This window comes from Mus musculus, chromosome 12, assembly GCF_000001635.26.
Source record: "Mus musculus strain C57BL/6J chromosome 12, GRCm38.p6 C57BL/6J".
NCBI lineage: Eukaryota > Metazoa > Chordata > Mammalia > Rodentia > Muridae > Mus > Mus musculus.
In genome coordinates, this window is record NC_000078.6 from 111,945,411 (window position 1) to 111,969,473 (window position 24,063).

Here is a 24,063-nt window from a genome sequence, read left to right on the forward strand (position 1 = left end):
GTCCTTGGATGGGGTCCTCACCCACTGCGAGGCTGTAGGAGGCTGCCCCTGCCAGAAGTAAAGGCTAAGCCCGCTTCCCGTGCTGTCCTTGATATGCCCCAGCCATGGAAGCAGGTCAGGCCTCGGGGCAGCCCTCATACCAAGCTCCACTAAGTGGCACCCCTAGCTACTCCTCTTCAGCCCAGAGGGCATCCTCCTCTTCCTCCTCACTTCTCTGAACACAGAGGAGCATGCAGGCACAGAGCAGGGTGCAATAGCGACATGTCTGAGAACTCCACGGAAAGGTGCCCGCGGACACTGCCAGGCTTTCACCAGGTCCCCCTCCCTCATATCCCCTGGAACTTGTTTGCTCAACTCTGGTTCTCATCTGGGAACCTGGCTTCCCAAGGAACTTTGAGACCAGAGCCACCTCCATTGTATGTGTGATGGGGTTGGGCGGGAAGGGGGGGTGGGAAAGAATGCCTAACTAGTTACAAACCTTCCACATTCACAAAAGCTTACAGTTCATAATGGAATCTTTTCTGGCCCACAGCCCTGCAAAGCCCCAAAGCAGACACCACCAACTGCTCAGTGAGGCCTTTCCTGAGGGCGGTCCCAGGCACGGCCCCGCCCCCTAGCCGCCCAGGCCCCGCCTGCCAGCTCTGAACCACACACTGTGTCCTACTAGACTAGACAAGGCCCTCACTCAGCTATTCCCAGCCAGCCACGGTGCCCAGGGTAAACTACAGCACGCATGGTGGACAGAGGGACAGAGGATGAACGGAGAAGCACAGGGCTGGCTGCTGGGGACCTGGCAGATGCTTCCTATCCCTGCTGGCTGGTGACATCACCGCTGTGACGTCACACTCTGGCTTCCTGGGCTTTGGGAGTGCTGGTTCTGGTGATAACCACTTCCTGCTCCCGGCCAGGGTGACTCAGGACTTCCTTCTGCTCCCGGAGTCATCACTGAGCCTGGCTCTCCTGTATCCTCATCTAGGTGGGGCTGGGGGAGGAGGGACTCATGGGTCCCTGAAAGCGGGATGAGCATGGCCAGGGCCAGTCTGTGGCATCTGTTGCTGTCTCCTAGGGAGACCTTCTTCCTGCAGAGTGGGGCTTCCACAGTCTGCACAGCTCGGATACCCATTCTCTCCTAGACTGCTGGGGCAGCAGGGTAGCCTTCTTGTCTCTCTCCCTGGTTTTAAGTTGATTTCCATTCTCACCTATCCCAGACTGTTGTGTCCTGAGGGACTTCAGTCACCTAAGTTCACTGTCATATGGTCATACACTACCTTGCTGATTGGTATTGCCACCTCATCTGCAGTTGAGGACTGTTAACCCTGGACAGGACTCCAGTAGAGTGTGCTGTCTTTCATCTATGTGCTACACGGGCATCAGGTCCAGGCTGGGGTCTGGAAAGTGGAAGCAACCAGGGAGCCTTTCAGCTGGGCTCAGGAGTTGAGAGCTCTTCCTGTGACACTTAGGTCTGGGCCCAGCACTTCCTTTTTTTCCTGGCTACCTCTCAGACAGGCCTTGGCCTAGGCACTGGTCTTCTACTGCCCTCTTGGGGACATCTTTGCTTTAGGCTCCACCTGTCTGGTACTTGGTATCCCTCCCGTCTGTCAGGCAGCTTCTTAGACCTTTGCCTTCTGGTGAGGCCATTGTAAGCCTTGTATTGTCTCCAGCACCCTCCAAAGCCACCATGGCACCCTCCCTCAATTGTGACCATACTGTTGTCCCTTTTCAACTGCAACCTTTCCTCAGCTTCCTCAGCCCAGGGGTCACTGGGCAGCACCTGAGGTCTCCTGGGAGGGTGGCCCCGGAACTCGCCTTTCACGATGCTCTCCTGGGAAGGACACACCATAGGCTCACCTAGACAGATGTACTCCTAGTCACAGTGGGATCTTTAGGACTAAGATGACAGATCTGGAGAGGCCACCGGAGCCTATGGGTGAGTGGGGAGGCTGGGTTGTGGGGTCCGGCCTGGGGTAGTCTTCTGGGAGTGTTTGCTGGTTGTGACCACAGGAAAGGGGTAGATAGTGGGTACACTTGGCTGGCTTAGAGGCCAGAGAATTTGGACCTGGAGGAAGGATTGGGCAGAGCACATTGGAAAAGCTTGGCTACCCATCAGGGAGGTCTGCCTGTGGGGCTTGGAAAGGCACTGCATGCAGGAAGGGTCCTTTAAGCACTGAGGCCATAAGTGTGTGGCGGGTGTCTGGAGAGACCCTGGGCTTATCTGCTTTCTGCTACTTCCCTGCCACTAGGAACCACTGTGCTAGACTCTTTTGGTTTTAGGAGCCAGTGTACTAGACTCCGTTGGTTTAGCTGAGGATTTTGTCACCTTGTTCGCTTTGATCTGATACGTCTTTTCCTTTGATGGGAACTCCTCTAGTGTTTGGGATGGAAAACATGATCGTTGTTTGGGGGTCTTCCCAATGTAAAAGAAATACTTGGTGGAGCCCTGGCATTTGGCTCTTCCAGAAACTCCCATGGGGCCAGAGTTTCCCCAGACCCAGCTGACATAGAGGCTAGCCTGAGGTCAGCATATAGGCAGCACTGTGTGCACTCCTTGCCCAGAGGCTTAGAGATGAGAGGAGCTAGGGTAGCCGTAAGGTGACCTTATTAGACTCCAAGGGTGCCAATCTCTCTACAAACTTGCAATAAAATGTTACTTTACATTTTATTGTTTAAGATCACATGGGAAGCCAGGCATGGTGGTGCATACCCATGATGTCAGTACTGGGGAGGTTGGGGCTGGAGGCTGCCATGAGTTTAATGCTAGGCTAGACAGTGTACATACAAATCACCCAGGCTACTCAGAGGAAGATCCTATCTGCAAACAGCAACAACACAAAGCAAATAAAATGAGGACAGAAAGCCGCATAGTAATTCTTGAGTATAGTTTTGTAAAAACTGAAGCATTGGCCATAAATTTAAAGTTCGTCTTGACAAGTCCCATCTGATCTCGTCCCCTCTTCAGGATGCATTCACTATTCTGGTTTTGGATTCATTTTGTACTATTTACATATGTGGATGGATTTTTTTGTTAGTGCTGTTTGTTTTTAGATAGATTCTCACTGTGTAGTCCTGGCTAGCCTGGAACTTCCTATGTAGACGAGGCTAGACTTGAACTCCAGAGATCCACCTTGCCTCTGCCTCCCCAGTGCTGGGACTAAAGAGGTGAGCCACAATGTCTGCTAATATGTGCAGGTTTTAAATCATGGTATCACGGTGCATACAGCCCGCCTCTGCAGGTCTCTCTTGGAGCTCTTATTGCTTCAGTTTGTAGGAACTGACTTTAGAGCCTGTCCCTGCTGCAAAGGGCCCCATCTACAGCCATGTCCTCCGCAGCAATCATGACCCCATTTTATCTATGAGAAGGTTGGGGCTCTGTGTGTGTGTGTGTGTGTGTGTGTTGGATTGATTGGCTCAGGGTCTGGGAGAGGGCTAGGAGGAGCAGGCTTGACCTGGCAGCAAGGAATGATGACCAGGACCCCAGCCACAGGGCAGCAAGGGATGCTGGGGAATGTTGTGACGCCAGCTGTGTTGGGTTTGGGGATGGCACATAAGCACTCTGGGACCTGGAGGAGTTATTGAGGCATGATATCTGGCCACATGTTCTCCCTTTCAGACACCAGGCCCCTCTGCTGGCCAGGCTGGGTTTGCAAAGCTGGACCTTGCGCTCCAGGATATCAACTCTGACCCACTTCTGTACTGGCTGCTCCTAGGTGTTCTCACCCCTACTCCTACGGGGAAATGCCAATCCTCCTACCTCACCAGCGTGGAGTGGCCTCTCTACTGGGTATCTGTCCCCTAGGACCCATGTCAGGGCCAGGTATACGCTGTTATAGAAAGGGCAGGCTTGCCAGGTGGGTGGGGTGTGATATGTGATATGCCCTTTGGTCAAAGGGGCCAACGTGGTAATTAGGGCAAGCATCCGTCAGAAGAGAAGTGCTGGAGATGCTCACCTGTGTCCTAAGCCTGGCTTCCTTCTGATTCAAGGTTGCTTACCATTTGCCAGCCTGAAATAGTAAATCCAGGCATCTGGCAGACCATGGTCTTACTCCATTCTTCAGAAATGGGCCTCCCTCAGCTGACCTGCCTCCATCCCTGGTGTTTGACTGACTCAGGCTAAGGCCATCCCCAGCACCGGGCAGTGTTGTTGGCCTGGTTCCCCAGGGCTGGCTCCACTGGACTACCTTGTTTCAGTCTCCTTGGAGACCACTAGCTACACAAAGCCACAGGTGCCCAGTGGTAAGGGCCACCTTCACCCTCAGCTATGGTGTGGGCCTGAGGGTTCCTTGTAATCCTGGTCCACTGCTCAGTGGGCCTTGGGAACCTTGGGGCTGGCCATACTAGCTGGACTCCCACAAGCTTTTCTTCTTCGTTTTAAAGAAATTTTTGTTACAGCAGAATTTTATAATCCAAATTACATTTCTTCGCTCAGCTCTCAACTCTGTTACTTAAAGTAGGACAGCCGCCCTAAGCCATTTCACAGTAAAGAATTATAAGGCTCAAGAAAGGGATGCCTGAATTTTGTATTTTGCTAAAAATTCTTTTCCCCAGGGTCTTTAAAACCCTTTAATTTTTTTCATATTTCACTATTCATATAAATGTTTTTATTTATTTCAGAGAGAGAGAGAGAGGGAGGGAGAGAGAGAGAAAGAGAGAGAGAGAGAGAGAGAGAGAGAGAGAGAGAGAGAGAGAGAGAGCACTGTATAGGAGTGGCGCTCAGAGGACTGGTTCTCTCCTTCCACCAAGTGAGCCTCAGTCTCAGGTCGTCAGGCTTGGCTGCAGGCACAGGCACCCTCACCTCCTGAGCCAGCTCAGCAACCGCTCGCCCACTTGTCCTTTTAAATCAAGTAATTTAGGGCCAGCATTCTTCACTAGATCTGGCATTTGCTCAGTATGTTAATAAGACTCAAGGTTTGTTTTTCCTTTTTTATATTTTTCAAAATTTCACAGCATTAATATTGTGAAATCTTTTCCAATACTTACATCTTCAAATGTTTAGATACTTTTCTTTGGTGAAGCATGAATTTATCATCACGGCTCATGATTCATCCTAAACAGTTGGAGCTCTGTGCTCTGTTAGCTGCTATCTGGGCAGCTGTTGGGCTTGGTGGCCTTGCTGTACAGATACAGTTCCATCGTCCTTAGAGCAAAAAGACTGACTGAAGAATGCAGCCTATGAAGGGGATTTGAAGTGCGAGCCTCCAACATGGCTGTGGTTCTGCCAGCAAGAGCAGGGTATGTGGCTTGAAACATTGTCCACCTGATGTTTGCTTTTGCTTTTAAGACAGATGCCAACACGGAAGCTAACAGTTTCTGACCTCATATGTAAACAACAGGCCATTTCAGGGTAGCTTGCAGCTATGCGTTATAGTTGGGGATGTTAGAGGGTCATGCAGCACGGTCCTGGCAGCTGCCAGGAAGGAGATGCCAGCTGGGGAGCTGAGGATGGGGTCCAGGGCAGTGTGGACACTTGCCATTCTCTGCATATAACGAGTAAGGTGGGTCTGGCATCTTCTCGACACTGAACTAAAGCTACGTACACGGTCTTGGAAATGCAGGAGGTGGTGGCACATGGGCGTTTTCATCTTATGCATGTGGTGCCTGTGGTGAGCAGAAGAGTGTGCCAGATCCACAGGCGTGAGCTGCCATGTGGGTCCCCGAAACAGAATCCTCTGCAAGAACAAGTGCTCTTGACCACTGAGATTCCCCCAGCCCTTCCTACCCGGGTCTTCGTGCCTGCCTGCATTGTCTCAGTCCCATCTGATCTCAGCAGTGACCGCCGTCTCCGTCTTTAAGGGAGTGTTTGAAGACACTGTGCTGTGGGAAGAAGTTTCCATGTGGAGCTTTTTCGGAGAAGGACCAGAGCTTGTGACGAGCCTCCATGTAGTCATCACCTGATGGCACATCTTCTCTTCGGTATCCTCCATATTGTTCCCTTCTGCCCTAATATTCTGAAGCCACCAAGGAGCTTTCTGTTGACAACATTGACCAGATTCACTCCAGGAGCTGAATTCTAGGCTGGGGCCCAGAATAGATGTGCTTAAACAGAGCTCTCTCAGAGTCTTGGCGGAGCAGCCAAGGCTGAGCGCTGGGACATTGAGAGACCCCAGGGGAGGTGGAAGAGATGAGTTTACCTGGATCCGTTAAAGGACACTGGTATCTTTCCTCCAAGTTCCTTCCAGAGAATCAGCTGCTCCAGACAGGGACGAATCCCCCTAATGTCCCCTTCCCTACCTCCTCTTATAGGGTCTTGGCAGGAAGAGAGCAATGCCTTCCTGTCTCCTTGATGACGTATCAGCCGTGTCAGCCCCCCACCAGTGAGAGAAAAGGCCTGTGGGATATACCCATCTGCAAGGGTTAACTGAGACACCATGAGGATAAATGTTCCCTAGGCCTCAGCCAGCTGGATCCCGTGATCCAGAGCCTGGTGCTGGCACAGCCAGCAAACAAAGATGCTTTGTTCATGTACGAGAATAAACACTTCCCCTGGATATTTACTCCCGGGCTCAAGTGTAATATGGGGTGTAAGTTACTCTTTAACAGGCAATTGGATACTGGCTGTTGAGTTCTGAACTAATTTCCTGGAGGGAAGGGATGGCTACATCTGCCCAGGGGATGACCAGCCTCAGGAGCGCCTATGGCTGGCCATTACCAGAATCTGAGAACAGACACAGTGGCCACTGCAGGCTTCTCCAAGAGGCAGGGGAAGCGGAATGAAATGGAGGCCCAGCAAAGGGGATGTTTATTTTGCCAAGGCAAGGAACCTGCCTGTCCATTCCCCTGCATCCACACCAGCTGCTTGGGAGAAGGCAGTCATCGTGTGCTTTGGGTGGGAATAGGCTGTCCAGTGCCACGGTGCCCAGCCCCAAGCTCCATTCCCACCATTAACTGTTGCTACCCAAGTCTAAGCCTAGTCTTCTAGATCAGAGGCAATGGCTGACATACCATGACCTGTCAGTCTTTAGAACTTAAGTAAAACTGCACGGAGTGAGGCGTGGTGATTGCTGGCAGGGTCCTTGTCTGGCATGTGGCAGGCGCTGGGTTCCATCCCTGACATCTCAAAAGTAAATGAATAGCTACTGCACATAGTTTTACATGTCAATCATTAGAAACCTAGATGAAGACTTTGGACAGAGATTGTGTAGGATCCACGGGGAGGAAAGGAAGCCATCTCTCTTCCTACTGCCTGCTCTGATTGGACCATGGGAGACCTCTGCCCCAGGGAAGTTTGTCCTTGGCTTGCTAGAGACCTATCGCTAAGTACAGAAAGATGACAAGGCTATTGACTTGCCCCTGCGTGGATATTTGGACCAGAAAAAGAGGAGGGAATCACTTTGCAGGAGGATGATATAAGTAAATGACATGTGGGCATCATGGAGGTCACTGCACAATGCCATCCTCTGTGGCGGGCACAGGAGGGCACCAGGAGACAGACTCAGGAAGAGGTGTGGAAGGAAGCAAGTCAGAAGCCCTCAGAGCAACAGAGAGCTGTCCTTTCCTTGACTGTGTGGTGGTTGGAATGAGAACAGTTCCTGTTCGCTCATAGATTTGAATATTTGGTTCTTGGAAAGGTTCGAAGATGTGGCCTTGTTGGAGGAGGTATGTCACAGGTGGTTGGCTTTGAGGTTTCAAAAGCCTATGCTAGGTCCAGTCTCCATCTCTCTTCCTGCATCTTGCAGATAAGATCTACAAAAGCTCCTAGCAATTGCTCTAGCACGATGCCTGCCTGCCACAACGCTCCTCTCCATGATGGTAAGGACTCACCCTCTCAGACTATAAGCAAGCCCCCAATTAAGTACTTTCTTCTAAAGTTTATCTTGCTCATGGTGTCTCATTATGGCCATAGAAAAGTAACAGAGACAACTTGTTTGGATTCAGGGGCCAGCCACAGAACTAGGACCCAGGATCCTGTGACCTGTCAGTAGATCTGGGCACCATGAGCTCCTGAGAGAGGCCATCTCAGGATGGCTACCTGTGGGCCCTGGGCTTCACTCTTCTTCGTGCTCCCAGCTGCTTTTATTGACAAGTGGGGAGATAAAGAAGATTGGGAGTGGAGTCAGAGGCTGTCATGTGTACACGTGAGCCTAGAGTCAGCCCACTTTCCACCTGTAGTAGACTTAGGTTGACCTGTATCGGCTCAAACACTGAGTGGGTGGGGATCTAACAGATTTGGGTGGTCAAGAAGGGGAGGGTCTGAACCTGGGTTCTGAAGAGATTGGAAACTTGCCTGTGGTGGCTAAAACTCAAGAAGCTAGGTTGACCTGTATCGGCTCAAACACTGAGTGGGTGGGGATCTAACAGATTTGGGTGGTCAAGAAGGGGAGGGTCTGAACCTGGGTTCTGAAGAGATTGGAAACTTGCCTGTGGTGGCTAAAACTCAAGAAGCTGGGTATTTAAAAACAATAATTTGAAGCGGGAAGACCTACTTTAACCCCAGATCTTTTGAGATGGAAAGATCCATCTTTAATCCGGGCCACACCTTCTGCTGGCAGAAGATAAAGGTGAAGGGCATGGGATAAAGAAGTTTATTCTTTTCCCCTGCTTGCTTTTGCTCTGCCTGGCAAGTCCATTCCTCTCCTGGCCATTAGAGCCTGCTTCTTTAGGATTCCAGCATATACTGAAGATCGGCTGAGACGGCCAGCCTCACAGACTGATTCTTAGACCTTCTTCTGGTGTACAGCTGTTGCTGGACTAGCTGGACCAGATCACAGCCTGTAAGCTATTTCTAATAAAACATTTAAAATGTATAAATTACATATATACACTCAGTCTATCAGTTCTGTTCCTCTAGAGAACCCTAGTACACGGCCTGAGGGGTGAGGTCAGCATGAGATAGTTGTGGTGAGTGAGGGATGCAGGAAGGGCATTCTGGCCAGGAGTGACACTAAGGACATCTTTATTTTATGTGCATGTTTGCATGTGTGCATGCGTACATGAGTGAGAAAGAGAGGACTTCTCCAGATATAAAAATCCCCAGATGTTCAGAGCCTCCTATAAAAGGTGTAGATTGGTGGCTGGATATAGGACTTCCTGGTTAAGAGGGCCCAGGTTTGATTCCCAACACCCACATGGCAGTAGACAGCTGTCTGGGCTTCCAGTTCCTGGGGATCCCACACTCTTTTCTTGGCTTTGTACAACATCTGGGACACAGACATACATGCAGCAAAAAACCCCATAAGTATAGAAACTTAAGTAATCTTTAAAAGAAAGGTGTGGTGTTGCGCAGACGATCACACCCTTCCCCCTGGCCTTTAAATTATCTCTAGGTGACTTTTAAGGATTGATGCAATGGAGCTGGGTGGTGGTAGTCCATGCCTTTAATCCCCACACCAGCAGAGGCAGGCAGATCTCTGTGAGTTCAAAGCCAGCCTGATCTACAGAGTGAGTTCCAGGACAGCCAGGGCTGCACACAGGAACCTTGCCTTGAAAACCCAGATGCAATGGAAATGTTAGGTGAATAATGTCTGTCCTGTCCTGTGTAGGCTGTAAGAAAAAGGGTAAGGATGTGTGTATGTTCAGCACAGATGCACTTCTTTCAAATACTTTAAATTTGCTATTGGTTGGATGTGTGGTTATGGGATTCATGGATATTGAGAGCTGACTACATTTTTAAACTGTATATTGGGAGTTGGAAAAGCATGTGTGTCCTAAGGAGCGCTGTATTAGGGAGGAAGGCAGAGCCTCTTGTGAAAAGTGCAATGCTGGAAAAAAAAAATCAAGGCCAAGGGGAGCCCAGCGTGCTGGCCTAATGTGCCTCCAAGCAGGGAGGGGAGAGAGGATCTCCACCCCAAGTCTCCGGGTTGAACTCCTCGAATACTAGCCACTGTCACCCAGCCCTTGTGGGCAGGGTATGCGGAGGGTGGGAAGGCAGGATGGATGTCTGGATGCACAGCCCTAGTTCTGTGGCTGTTCCCTCCAGGAGGTCTGGAGGCTGAGGCCAGAGAGGGACACTCTGTAGAAGAGTGGACATTGTATTAGAAAAACTGCTCTGAGCAAGCTCTGCAGGTGGTGAAGCCTGGCTTCAGGCTTCCTTCACAGGCATGTCCTTGGAGCTCAGTGTGCATCGTCATCTTCCCAGGGGCTCTGCAGGGCAGAGCACTTGGCCCTCTCAGGCCCAGAGCAGAAAGAAGGTCTGCCCTTCTGCCCCAGGACCCCACTGGGGATTAGCTACTGGCCAGCACCGATTGTTTCAGACCTGCAGACAATCCCCAAAGACGATGTGAAGAAAACAGTCCCCTCTGCCAGTTCCTGTGCCAGGCACTCTGTGGAGTCAGGAGAAGCCTGAAGTATCTGTGAGTTGGTACCCACTGTCCAGTGGGCTTGGGGGACATGCACCCCTCACAGGTTGTAAGGCAGCAGTGGCTCTGCAGATGGGGTGAGTTTTACACTCACTCTCACTGCCTGGAAGGTCACCGGTGCCAGTTTCAGTAGAACAGCCATTTGGCTACAAGGCCAGAGTGGGGACAAAAACACAAGGTCCCACTCTGTGCCCTTTCAAAAGAGAAAACGCCTGCATTTCTATAGCAGACTGACTTCATTGTGGCTGTAAGAACCTGAGCCTGTTAGGACAGGTAGTGTCTCTGTGTGGCTCCTCACTGTCCCCAACAGCAGTCCCTTTGTGGGGCAGGAGAGAGGGTGGCCTCCTGCCAGTCTCCTGGATACTTGAGGACACTACTAATAGTCCATCATGATGTTCCCAAACCTTGGTTTGGGGCTATCAGGTCACCTGAAGACAGATGGGTGGGAAGGGCACTAGCGAACCCTATGTGTGGCTCGGAGTCCTCTGCTTCTGTCCCTGTCTTCTTCATTCAGAAGGCATCCAGAGCCCTAGGGTGGGCTATCGGGTGGCTCCCAGATGATGCCAATCTGGGCAGGGGTGGGGCTTCTGGTCCAAGCCTTATTGGGAGAATGGTAGCCTGTCCCCATGTAGGCATGGGTGGTCAAAGGTCACAGGCTGCCCTGCGGGAGCATGAACCTGTGAGGTCAAAGCCCTGGTTCTGCAGGGAGAAGGTTTCACTGGCTTTCTGACCCTCCCGTCTGTTTCTGTCCAGAGTGAAAGCAATGGACACTTAGCCGTGGACTGAAACTTTGAGACTATGAACCCAAAGTAAATTCCTTTTAAGGTTGATTTTTCTCAGTTATGTTGTGACAGCCACAAACACCAACACAGTTCTTTTTAAATTTATTTTTTGAGACAGGGTCTTTATATAGTCCTGGCTGTTCTGAAACTTGCCACATAGACCAGGCTGGCCTCGAACTCACAAGAACCTCTCTTGCCTTCCAAGTGCTGGGATTAAAGGCACATGCCACCACACCTGATCTAACAGTTTGAAACTGATTTGAATTGCTTAATAGACATAGGGCCATCTAGGCTATTGTTTTTTTCTGTTTTTTAAAATTGTGTGTACACTAAGAGAACAGTTTCTAAGAGTTGGTTTGCTCCTTCCACCACGTGGATTCTATGGATGAACTCGGGCCCATCAGGCTTCCAGGCAAGTGCCTTTGCCCGCTGAGCTATCTTGGCAGCTGTAAAGTTACCTGGTTTTTCTTGGTGTGAACTCTGGAATGACGGAACTTTCTTACAAGGGGCTCGGCCATTTCTTACACCCTGTAGTTTTTATTGGCACAAAGCCATGGCATTCTCTTACTGTCCTTTCAATCTATGTGTCCAGTCACTGAGGTCTAAAGCCAGGCCTTGGGCAGGCCAAGCCACACCTTAGTCCTTGTCCCTATAATGTCTGTAAAACCCGTATTGACATCTGCCCATTCTGTCTTCTCTATCTGTCAGTCAGGCTGGGGGTTTCCTCCTTTATTGATCTTCTCAAGGAACTGGCATTTATGTCCATCGATTTTGGTCCATTGATCTTCTGACTTCCATCTCACTGGAATAGGTTAGTATCTTTTGCTTTCTTGGTTATACTTTTTATGGGTACACTGTAGCTGTTTTCAGACACACCAGAAGAGGGCATCTCATTACAGATGGTTGTGAGCCACCATGCGGTTGCTGGGAATTGAACTCAGAACCTCTGGAGGAGCAGTCAGTGCTCTTAACCACTGAGCCATCCCTCAGCCCACTTTCTACAGATCTGCCTACCCTACTGTGCTGAGATGAAAGGTATGCGCCACTATGCTTGGCTCTACAGTTTTGTTTAATTTTCAATTTGCCTGCACAGTTTCTATGTGCTTCAGTCTCTAGCCCACCTGGTGGTTGTTTGACTTTATTCTCCCTCACTCAGTGGGTTAATCAACAGTGTCCTGGAGTTCAATTCTCTGAGGCCTGTTGTCTCTAGACTTCTTAGCCCTGGAGTACAAATTAAATCAAGTTTCTGCCCTGGCAGCAGTAGGGACCATAGTTCTGAACCTGTGCTGCTACACTGAGTCAGATACATGGTGTGGCCTGTGGAGTGGGAAGCCCCAGCCTCATTTCCTTGTCACAGGCTTTGTATGTGCTCACTAACAACACTGTTCTGTCTTGTCAAGAGCTAGGAAATGTACTGATAGGAAGTGAGATCGTTGCTCAGGCTGGCCCAACCTGTGCCCTCCTTGCTAGGTCTCTCAAGTTGGTTGGGGCTATAGAAGCACATCACACTTGGCTCTGAATCTACTTAACTGCCATGCCCACCCATTCAGTGACACTTATCAGAATGCCAGAATACAGGGGCTGAGAAACAGCTCATAAGCATGCTTACTGCTCTTTGAGAGGACCCGGATTGGTTTCAGTACCTATACTGTGTAGCTCCTGGCTCTAGTCCCATGCCCTCTTCTGGCCTCTGTGTGCACATGAGCACGCATGATACACACTCAAACATACATACACGCATAAAACAGCAAAATCGTGATCCTTCTCTTACTGTTCCTTAGTGCCACGGGCACAGTTGTCACCTATGCTCTCCGCCCTCAAGGCCACTATGGTAACCAGTTTGGCCACATTCTGGCTCCACCTACAGGCCACTCTTGGTAGAAGACTTGCAGCTACTGAAACCCTGGTGGATTCTGTATTCTCTCCACTGTGCAAATGCAAGTGGGGTCTGCACAGGCACATTGAGGATTTTCTTTTGTTGTTGTTAATGGTTTTAAGAAACATGCTCTCACTGAGTAAACAAGGCTGGCTTCCACTCATAATTGCCTTGCTGCTGCTGAGATTAGAGGCCTGTGTCCCTGCTCCCAGTGAGCTACAGACAGCCCCACATAGACTTGCTCTCACTTCTCTAACTGAAGGACCACTTAGTAGTAAACGGGGGGAGGGGGTGGGGGGAGAGCAGCTGCCAGCCTGTGTGTGGGGCAATTCCAAGGCAGATGTAACCAGCTTCCTCTCTAGATGGGCCCAGGCTCCCTGAATCCTTCCTGGCCTGGCACGTGATAACCAACTGCACTAAGCCATATGTACAGCAGATGGCTGCTATCCATGAACGGAGGCAACTGTCAACAGCCTGTTTTCAGTGTGACTGGCCTTTTCTAAGACCCAGTTTCGAGCACCACACACATCTGGGGGTAACTTTGAAATATTAATTTGTCAAGCTCTTCCCCAGACCTGTGGAAAGTCACACACAGGAGCCTAAATCCACATTAATGGCCTTTAGTTGATTCCAGTATGTGGGAAGCCACATGTGCCGTTGCAGAGTGGCACTGACTACTGCTGGCCACCACGCATAAGTTTGGACAAACAACCAATGTGTACATATGCAGTAAAGTTTTTTGCAAAGACACTGCCTGGCCCGGGCATGATAATGAGGCTTTGGGAGTATAACCAATCAGATGTGAGACATGCAAATGAGGTATGATAATGAGGCTCTGTGAGGTACAGAGAGAGAGTAGCCAATCAGACGAGGAACATGCAAATGAGGCTTAGTGCATAACCAATCCGGGTGTGAGACACGCCTCTCCTAGGCCTATATAAGCAGTACCAGTTCTGGGCTCAGGGGTCTCTTCGCCTCTGCAATCAAGCTCTCCCAATAAACGTGTGCAGAAGGATCCTGTTGCAGCGTCGTTACTGCTGGCCAGTCCGGCAAGCGCAAGACCAGTACAGGCTGAGAAGAGCTGGTGCAAACCACCAATTCTGTTCTTTATTGTTGCTTTGAGTCAGGTGATGACCACGAAACTCTGGCTGGCTTGAAATTCAGTAAGGTAGAACTTAAACTCAGGAGATCTGCTTCCAGGGCAGCGCTGGATAGTTGTCAGCTCGTCTGGGAGGGGTAAACCATAACTGAAAAGGCCTGTTTTCTAATGAGTGACTGATGGGGGAGGGCCAGCTTGCCTCGGGTGGCGAAGCCTCCCCTCAGCTGGTGGTTCTGGGTGCTTTAAGCAAGCAGGCTGGGGGCCAGGTGTGGCAGGGCAAGTCTTGATCTCAGCGCTTGGGAGGCAGAGTTAGGTAGATCTCCATGAGCTCAAGGCCAGCCGGGTCTACAAAGCAGGTCCAGGATAGACAGGGCTTATTACATACAGGAACCTTGTTCTTAAAGCAAAACTGAAACAGAGAGAGAAAGCAGGCTGACGGCTCTTCCGGATGGTCCAGGTTCTAGTCTTAGTACCCACATGGTGGCTCACAGCCGTCTATCACTCCAGTTCCAGGGTCTTCAATGCCCTCACACAGACACATATGTGAAAACACCAGTGCACAGAAGATAAAACAAAACAAAACAAAAACCAACCAGCCAAGCAGGCTGAGCAAGCCCTGGGGCGCAAGTCAGTAAGCAGCACCCTCCATGGCCTCTGCATCAGTTCCTGCCTTGGCTTCCCTCAATGACCCGTGATTCAGAGTATGTAACTCAAGCCTCTTCCTCCCCAAGTTGGACATGGTGTTTTAGCACAGCAATAGAAACTAACCCTAGGACAGGAGCTATGGAACTAGAGGTGGGCCCCACCGCCCTCTAAATATGTTTGAAGTAGTCCCGTTTAGCCTCAAATTCATTAAGTCATGAATACTCAGAACTCTATCCTCTTGCCTCAACCTCCCAAGAGCTGAGACCACAGATATGAGGCCACCATACCTGGCTTCTCTGTAAGACAAAGTCCACAGGGCAGGCTGTTCTAGAACTTGTGACTCTCCTGCCTCAGCTTCCCACACACTGTGGCTATAGGTGCGCGACAACAGTTCATTGTTTTTTCACATTGCTTATTTTGCCCCGTGATTCATTACTCGGATATAATTCTGCCCAGAGCTTATGTCGACCACATGCTCTGAGGTGATCTTCCCATTAAAAAAAAAAAAAAAGTGTGCAAACATGTGCTCATGCGCAAGTGGAGGCCAGAGAACTTCCAAGAGCTGAGGTGGCTTTCTCCTTCCCCACATCGGGGGCCCTGGGAACCAAACTCAGGTTATCAGGTTTGGGAAACAGCACCCTTCCCACCGAGCCATCACACCCGCCTTCTTTCCCTTAATTCCTTACTAATGGGTATACATGTAACTGATAACGGGTATGTTAGATGCAGGGTGTTGAGTCCACTGGAGCCAGAGTCACAGGTGTCTGTGAGCTGCTTGATTCTAGAGCTGGAACCAAACCTGGGTCCTCTGTGATCAGAGCAGCAAGTGATCTTAACCGTGCCACCATCCTTCCAGCCCTTTTCTGCTTATCTTTATGTAAACTTTTGTTTTCCCCAGACAGGGCTTTCAGTAGCTCAAGCTGGCCTTGAACCCCTGAACTTTCGATCCTCTCTGCTTCAGCTGAGATTAGTGGTGTTTTCCTCTTACTTTCTTACTGACCCTAGTAAAAACTTCAAGTTAGCCCTTAAGATAATTAACATCTTTCTCAAAATATGAAAACAAGACAGAGAGGTCAGATGATAGGCAGAAGCAGAACCACTTGACAAATAATTATTAAGTATTGGAATCAAAGTTATTATCTAGATCCTGATGTTGACTCTTAAAAGGCGTCAATCACTGCTTCTCTTTCTTCAGGCTTCCTAATGAAGGTGGCTCAGACGTTCTGACGGAGCCTGCTGCATCACCAGGGACTTACTCAGGGGAAGCAGAGAGTGGTATTCACAGATACATTTATTAATGCCACATTATAAATGGTACTTAGATAAGTGTACAGTGATGTTCCATGTTCCCATCTAACAAAGCTTGCTCAAGTTTAGCCGACGTCTTCATCTTGTGGATTCGGAGCAGTTAGTGATGGCCATGGGCAGGTGCAGGACCTTTCAAGGAGAGGAACAAGTGGTACAGTTTAGTGGTACAGAATGCAGCTTATTGTTTGAAGAACAAGTCAGAAATGCAAATATTCATTCTAATGCTACAAAAAGCATGGGGGCTGGGTGTTAATTCCAACACTTGGGAGGCAGAGGCAAGAGGATTTCTGAGACTCTGCCTCAAAAGCAAGCCCTAGCCCCCAACCCCCAATCCAACCAAACAACCAAAACACCCCACCCAGCATGGGGTTGGGGGCCACTTCACTGTAAACTACTCAGCACAGTGCCAGGTGTGTGCAAGTGATGCTAACACAGCTGTCCCCCTGAAGGAGTGGAGAACGCTCGCCTCCAAAAGTTCAGGAAGCCAGTCCTGGGTTTGGGTAAGCTTCGAATGGCCATAGTTTCACTGCCACCAGAGAAACAGAATAGACAGACAGCCAGTCCCGGGGCACAAATTTTGCAGATATTTTCCTTCAAAATTCCACGAAACATCAGGAGTTTCGGTAGCACACACGCTTGCCCAGCGAGCCTGTGCTTGCCCAGTGAGCCTTGCTTCCGAGCGTCATCAGTTATCCATTTTCTCTGTCACTGCCAAAGGGCTACAAACAGGTTTGCTTTTAAACATCTAACTAAAAACTTTTTGTTTGGCTGTTTGTTTTTTGAGACAGGATTTCTCTGGGTAGCCCTGGCTGTCCTGGAACGCAGAGATCCACCTGCCTCTGATTCCCGAGTACTGGGATTTAAGGTCAGCTGCAAACGTCTTGATCTTTACTTAATATTTCCACTGTATCTGACAATCACTGAACCAGGTGTCAGTTTTAATTCAGGATTCATATACCTTGTTTTAAAAAGCCACGATGGTCTTTTTCACCCCTCAACCATTCCAAAAAGCAGAAATCTTACCTTTCAAAGCTTTACTTCTTTTATCTAAAACAGAAAAAGGAAAGAAATCACACCAGTGTCCTACACTGCCAGTCAAATTCCCAGTCACAAGCAACATTGGCTGCAGGCTTCACAGGCTGGGTGAAGCATCCCAGCATGCTCTCAGAGGGATGCCTGTATCACAGCCATTTTCTAGTCCACAATTCACATACAAAGCAGGTGGTCTCATTACAGTGGGTGCACACCCGTGCCTCCCCCTGCCCTCCCCTGCTGTCCTCTCCCTTCCCTGCTGGTCTCTTCCTGCCTGCAAAGTCGACTGCGCAGAGCAGGAAAACATGTAATATTTATCTTTTATAGTCTGGCTCATCTCATTTAGCAGGATAATCTTTATTTCTACTGCAAACATTTTTTTTAATGGCCGAATAAAATTGCACTGTGTGGAATTGCCCAGGCTAAGCTCTCCCAACAAGGGCTATGTCAGCTACTTTATTCTATGTTTTCTTTCTTCATTTGTTGAGGAACATCTAAGGCCACGTTATGGACCAGCCAGGTGGCTCAGCAGGTAAAGGTGCTGCTATACAAACCTGGTGACCCGAGTTCAATCTCAGGGACGCACGTACAGGTGGAAGGAGAGAACCATTATACACCTCTGCACGAGGGCTTCGGCATGTGTGCCCACACATACATCATGTGTATTTACGTGTCCAGGAAAAAGTAATAATTTAAAAAGTCACAGTTCCTTAGTAGATAACATTGTTATTTTTTTTCCTGAAAACATTTCCCCCTGCTAAATGCAAAGAAATAAAAATATAACCTACCAGCACTCCTGATTTTATATACGATGAGGCTCATTAACCCCACTCCTACCCAAATTTCCTGGTAAACCTGGGTATAGTAGGGTTTCATGGGGACCCAGACTTTTTGAATCAAGGTTTGAAACATCTGAAATAGAAATGATAAACATTAAGGTAATTGCTACCATATACCTAACTGACAAGATATTTTCATCTACCTGACCAGAGCGCTAGTCCATACTCCACAGGCTCTGGGGAGCTCTCTGAACTCCTGATACCCTGCCAGCATCTTGCTAGCAGGCTGTCCCTCCCACAAGCCTCCCTGCCACTAAGGCTGGCCCCAAGCCATGCATCATTTTTTCGACCTTTGGGTAGAAGCACCCTTTTCTAGCATCGTTAGCATTTCAAGTTGAAAACAAAACAAGCAAAACCACACACCACGGTCAGATGTGGGTCTTCCCATGGGAAATGAAGACGGAGGCCTGTTAAACTACTACCCTTTAACCTCCAGTAGCTCAGGCCTGAGCTGTCAGATAAGTACACAACCAATGGTACAGAATGAGCCTAATGGGACAGCCCTTAAAGTAATGTTTCCAGTTATGATTACAGCTTACTAACTGGATACCAAACTAGATACCCACATTCCCAACCCGGGGCTTTGAAACAGCTGATGGATTTGACAGCTGCCGGGAGGACCCAGCTCTGAGCCCTTCTCACCTGACTGGGAAACCCCTGGGCTGCAGTCAGTACCTTGCCTTGATGGTTCTGCTCTACACTGCTACTGCACATTGAATCCTACTCTGCAACACTATAAAACTGACATACTGCTGTGAACAACCAGGGAAAGTGTTCATTGATGTACAACAGTATGTTATTCTTACAGCACCAGCTCAATTTAGTCAAATGGCTGTCTGTGAATTATTGAAACCTGGACCATATTCACTCAGCAAAAAAAATGAAGGGCACATGTGGTAGAGGCACGAAGGAAGAGGGGAGGGAGAGCCAGGCTACCCAGAGAAGCGTCTTCAGTGGAAGCACGGATAGTGAACTTGAAGGCGGGGGAGAAGGCAGCTGCCCTGGTTTCACCCACTAGTTTACATGACCTGACTGTGTAACAGGGATAGTAAGAGAGCTGCACTTCACACGGGTCTAGGATTCTTGCATTAGTGCACACAGCCCTGGTATCGTGTCGGGAGTGCTTGTTATACAGAATGCTACTGTTGAACTAGGGAAACAGGGAAGGCGTGCACACCATTTAATCTTGAATTTAGGGATATGTCTTCTGGGGGTGGAGATGGCTCAACAAGTCCATGTCCCAGAATCCACAAGGTGGTTTGCCACCATTTGTAATATAACTCCAGTTCCAGCGAGTCTTTTGACCTCCTGGGCATCAGAGAATATAGGGTGCATATTCATACTGTTTGGCATATTTCTATACTGCGTCCCAAAGCATCAATGATCCAAACAAGACTAGATCACACCAAATCTGGCCCACATTGCTGATTACTTCAGGAACCAATCTGCCTCTATGGCCGTGCTTCCTGCTCTTTCCTATGGGAATGAACCTAAGTGGAAGAAAGGTCTGAAGGTTAGCTCGTCCAGTGAGAGTTAGCCTGTAGAGTGGTGCTATCATCTTACCATAGATGGTCATCTGTCCTTAATTCCTCCCTATTATGTGCACCTGAATGTTCTAGTTGGATTGTTCTGCTTCAGAGCATTAGAAGGCAGCCTCTGGAAAGCGTGAAGGAACCCAAGTCACTGAGTAGGTGGAGTGGAATCTTTGTGGCACAGGCAAGGACTGAGAGAGTACTGTAGGGGACCAATGGGTTAGAACCCTTGGGATCCAGCTCTGTTCTTGACTTTAGGAATTCTCTAAACCTCCTTTGTCAGATCTCTTCATCAATCATGGACCTCCTACTTGCTCGACAGACTCTTAAAAAATAAAGGACCCTAGCTGGGAGGTGGCAGCACAAGCCTTTAATCCCAGCCAACCAGCACTCTGTAAGTTCAAAGCCAGCCTGGTCTACATGATAGCCAGGGCTACATAGATAGCCAGGGCTACACAGCAAGAACCTGTCTCAAAAGACAAAAACAAAGATATCCCCCACCCCGTCCCCAAACAACAATGAATGGATCCAGAATGGCACGTGGTGCACAGTGAGCACTCAGGAAATGATCAAATCAATAGCAAGGAATTGCTACAAAAACCCAATAGAAAGCAGCAAGTCCCAGGCCACTGGGATTCTAAGAAAGTACTTAAAGAGGTTTCATCTCATAGGCTGTGCAGAAGTGTTGAGCTGTATCAAGACTGGTATGATATCAGCGATTGACTTTAATCCTAGCATTTGGAAGGTAGAGGCAGGGGGATCTTTCTCAATTCAAGGCCAGCCTGGTTTATCTACAAACGGAGTTCCAGGATGGTCAGGGCACAGAGAAAACTTGTCTTGACCTCCCACACCCTGAAAAAGAATGTGGTGTCACAGGAGGGTCTGGAAGGAAAAGGTAAACAGAGGATGTGGAGGGACTTCAGTGGTCTTGGTGTTCTCCTCAGCATCGAGGCATCCTGGCACTGTGTCCTTATTCTAAACTGCCATGAGTCCCGACACAGTGAAGGCCTGCTATCCAGTACATTTACACCCCACCCCCACCCCTTTGTCTCTTGCTCCTGGACTTCCATTTTGGTCAGTTTGGTTGTATTTGACTACACAAGTGACATGTTCCCTGTACTCAGTGTGGCCTCTACTCTTCCCACCTAAGTTTCTCTGGCTAACCATATTTCCCAGTTGTTAGTTTTACAATACCAGATTCAATAAAAGATCATCCTACTCGAAGGTCAAATGGCTGTCTACTGAGACTGCCTATGCCTGCAGAGTTTGTGAAAGTGACAGTAACAGCAAGCTATTACCTGGCAGCACACTGTAAAGAGGGGAACATGTCTGAGGTTTATAATGTGGTTTCATACATTTTCAAACATCGGCCTTGCCAAAACCTAACTTGGAAGAAACCTGTGGAATAATGGAAAGAAGGCACTGGCTTTGAAGTGATGTTTCTTGGCACGGATTTTTAGCTGCATCCCTCCCTGAGTAACTTGAGTAGGTAACAAGATGCTCACAGTTGATGGTGGCATGCCCCTTTGCCAGAGCCTATAGTTACACAGGTTCATCCAAGTGTCAGCACAAGGACACAGTCCATGCTGAGTGGACCTCCACTAGAATCTAGCTCCTGGACAACTTCTGTGAGGATGATACTAGGGCCCCTGGCCCTCCAAGTCTTGAGGAGTAATCCCTCTTTCGCATAGAAATTGATGTCTGAGCAAAGTCTTATCTGTCCAAGGGACTGACAACCACCCCTCCCCTCATACAATCAGGAAGACTAACTCCAGAAACACCTTCGCAGTGTGGAGGACTGAACGCCGTGCACATCCCTGCCCTCGGCGTGATGGAGTCCCGGACACTCTTGGGGGACTCTTGGGGATCTGGAGGACTGACCCCGGACACCCCCGCAGTCTGGATGACTCAGCCGGGCACTCTCTCCGTCACAGTCGCGGGGAACCCGGTGGACCCTCCCTGTAGTAGGCGGCGCAGGGGCTGACCCAAGGTCAGCGTGTATCGCAGAGTCCTTCGCCCGCGATCTACCTGGGCCCCACCGCACCCGGTCCCGGACCCTCCTTAGTCCCCCGGGTTGGGAACACAGCAAAAAGCCCAGGTTCCGCTCTTACCTCCGCGGGACCAAGACCACAGGCAACACCAAATTCTGCTACAGAATGGGAAAGGTCACAGAGCACGCAGGCGCCGCGCAGGGCCTGCTGGGAAAGCGGAAGGAGCGGAGACACCAGACGCCGGCTGCCCGGCCTTCCGCGCCTGCGCACCACAGCGCCCCCAGTGGTCGCCCGGGTGTTACAAGCTTCGGAAGGGATTAGTCCAAACCAGGAGGAGCTGGGAGAAGCCTACTGTGTTTCTAGGTGTCATAAAACTGACCAGATTTCCCAGGGTTTGTGGGTTTCCAGGAACAGAGGACTTTCAGTGCTGAAACCAGGACAGTAGATAATCCGGACAAATTGTCCTTAAGTAAATAAGTAAATAAAGCCCCTTTTACATGGTTTATGGCTTTAATCCTAGCCCTCAGGAGGCAGAAGCAGCAGGATAAATGTGACTTTCAGGCCAGCCTGAAAACCTAAACCAAAATTCGCGTGTGTTGGTGCATACCTTTAGTCCCAGCACTCAGGAGGCAGAGGCAGGAAGATCGCTGAGAGTTCAAGCCTAGTCTATTTTTTTTAGTGAGTTCCAGGACAGCCAGAGCTACACAGTGAGAACCTGTCTAAAAAAAAAGAAAAAACAAAAACAAAAACAACCAATCAGACCAAAGGCCAGACATAGTGGCTCGGGTCTTTCATCCCAGCGTTTAAGGGGCAGAGGCACAGGGTGGAGGGTGGAGCGTGGGGCTGTGGGTCTATTGAGTTTGATAGCCTGGGCTACTTAGTGAGACTCTCACACTCCCTCCTCCTCCCCTCTCCCCTCCAACAAACAATAAGAGCAAAGGAAATAAAGCAACAGTGACAAGGGGAAACCCTCTTTACTTGAATTTTTTTTTTTTTTGAGATAGGTCTTTCTGTAACTTGTTATGTAGCCCAGGCTGGCCTCACACTCAGGGATTTGCCTGCCTCTGCCTCCTGTCTTCTTGGATTAAAGGCCTGCACCACTATGCCAGGCTTTTGGCATTTCTTGCCATTTCCCCCTGTATTGCTACAAAAATTTTTGCTCTAATATTTGATTAAGCAGCCATGCTGTGCATAGTAATTATCATTAAAATTGTTGTAAAGCGTTGCAGAGACTTCTGCAGGAACGCTAGGGACTGGACCTAAGGTTTTATGTTTTAAATAAGCATGCTAGCTGGGTGTGTCGTGATATAATCCTAGCACTTGGACAGTAGAGGAAGATGATTAGGGTTTTAAGAGCATCCTGAAACCCTGGTTTGGTTTTTAGAAAACAAAACCAAAACAAATGAACAAAAATTGTTATTGCTTTTTTTTTTAGTTTTTTTTTAAGTTTTTTTTTTTATGTGTATGAGTGTTTTGCTCACATCTATGTCTGTGTACCAAGTATGTGCCTGTTCGCTCTCAGAAGTTAGAAGGCATTGGATACCCTGTAACCAGCATTATGGATGTTTGTGTTCTATCACACTGGTGCTGGGATTTGAACCTGGGTCCTTTGGAAGAGCAACAAATGCCCTGAGTCACTAAGGCATCTCTTCAGCCTCAGACTTCTGTTTAAGAAATGACTGACATCTGAACAGAAACTGAACAAAAGAAAGCCACCTATTGGGTTAAAACAAATTAGGCATGTATAGCCATTACCCAAGCAGAACACAGAAGAGCTAGTCAGGAACCCAGACAAGCAAGGGAAGACAAAGGTGTCGCACACACAGAAGGAGCCCAGTCCCCTCGGCCCAGAGCAGCTAGCGCTTTCCTCCTCCCTCCTTTTCTCTTTACTTTTTTTTCCCTTAACAAATATTATTACGTGGATGAGAGTGGGGAACAATCCCCAGTGCCATGGGGCCCATGTGGAGGTCCGGGGAGCGAAGCTGTCAGGCATCTTTACCCACTGAACTGTCTTGATAACACCACTTTATTGCTTTAGTTTAAAATCACTATTATTTTATGCATACGTGTTTTGCCTGTGTCTAAGTATGGCTTCAAACTCATGACAATTCTCCTGCCTCAGTCTCTAGTGCTAGAATTACAAGAGTGGGCCACTTTATCCAGCTTTTTCCTCTCATGGTGCTGAAACCATAGGTGGGTACCTAGAACAAGATATAAACTCTACAACTGAGCTTTACCCTCCATCATACAGCTAACTGGGTCTAAGAAATCAATGAGGAATAGGGTAGAAATATTTGAAGAGCTAATAGCTGACTGAGAATTTTGTAAAAGGAATATTAAAAAAAAACAAAAACAAAAACAAAAAGGCTCCAAAACATCTTAGTGGAATCAAGCAGACAGAGAAATGAAAGTCTGGAAGTCACGTGACAAAACTAGAGCTGAGGGCTGGGGCTGCAGATCAGTGGAAGGGCGCTTGCTTAGCGTGTGTGAGGGTCCTGGGTTCCAGACCCAGCACTGCCAAACAACAAAACCCTAACACCTAATGATGATGTTAAATGACTGTTCCTCAGGATTCTCCTTATAGGAAAATTAGCATTTAGTAAAGGTGAAGTACAGTTTTGAACAAGTTGAGAATAAAGGAATAATTACTAACAGAGCATCTGCAGGCTT

The 24,063-nt window shown here is 48.8% G+C and overlaps 1 protein-coding gene and 1 long non-coding RNA gene across 5 annotated transcripts; one reads left to right on the forward strand and one right to left on the reverse strand.

Moving 5' to 3' along the window:
* The first annotated feature begins 547 nt into the window (after window positions 1–547).
* Window positions 548–8,740, forward strand: Gm36757. Of its 3 annotated transcripts, none has more exons than XR_003950156.1 (3): window positions 548–962; window positions 4,991–8,112; window positions 8,247–8,740. It is a non-coding gene; the product is annotated as a predicted gene, 36757 (long non-coding RNA). The 3 variants fall into 3 exon arrangements; XR_003950158.1 differs by having other exon boundaries at window positions 4,991–5,907; window positions 6,238–8,740; XR_003950157.1 differs by having other exon boundaries at window positions 560–962; window positions 4,991–5,226; window positions 5,550–8,740.
* Window positions 8,741–15,963: 7,223 nt separating this feature from the next.
* On the reverse strand, window positions 15,964–21,599 carry Atp5mpl (ATP synthase membrane subunit 6.8PL). 2 transcript variants are annotated; one of them, NM_027360.3, is made up of 4 exons: window positions 21,514–21,599; window positions 17,820–17,943; window positions 17,023–17,046; window positions 15,964–16,128 (listed from the first exon to the last, which is right to left on the reverse strand). In NM_027360.3, the coding sequence occupies exons 2-4, from the start codon at window positions 17,941–17,943 to the stop codon at window positions 16,100–16,102; spliced, it is 177 nt and encodes a 58-aa protein (NP_081636.1). In that variant the 5' UTR covers window positions 21,514–21,599; the 3' UTR covers window positions 15,964–16,099. The 2 variants fall into 2 exon arrangements, with proteins under 2 accessions (NP_081636.1, NP_001348843.1); NM_001361914.1 differs by having other exon boundaries at window positions 21,184–21,599.
* Window positions 21,600–24,063: the final 2,464 nt, after the last annotated feature.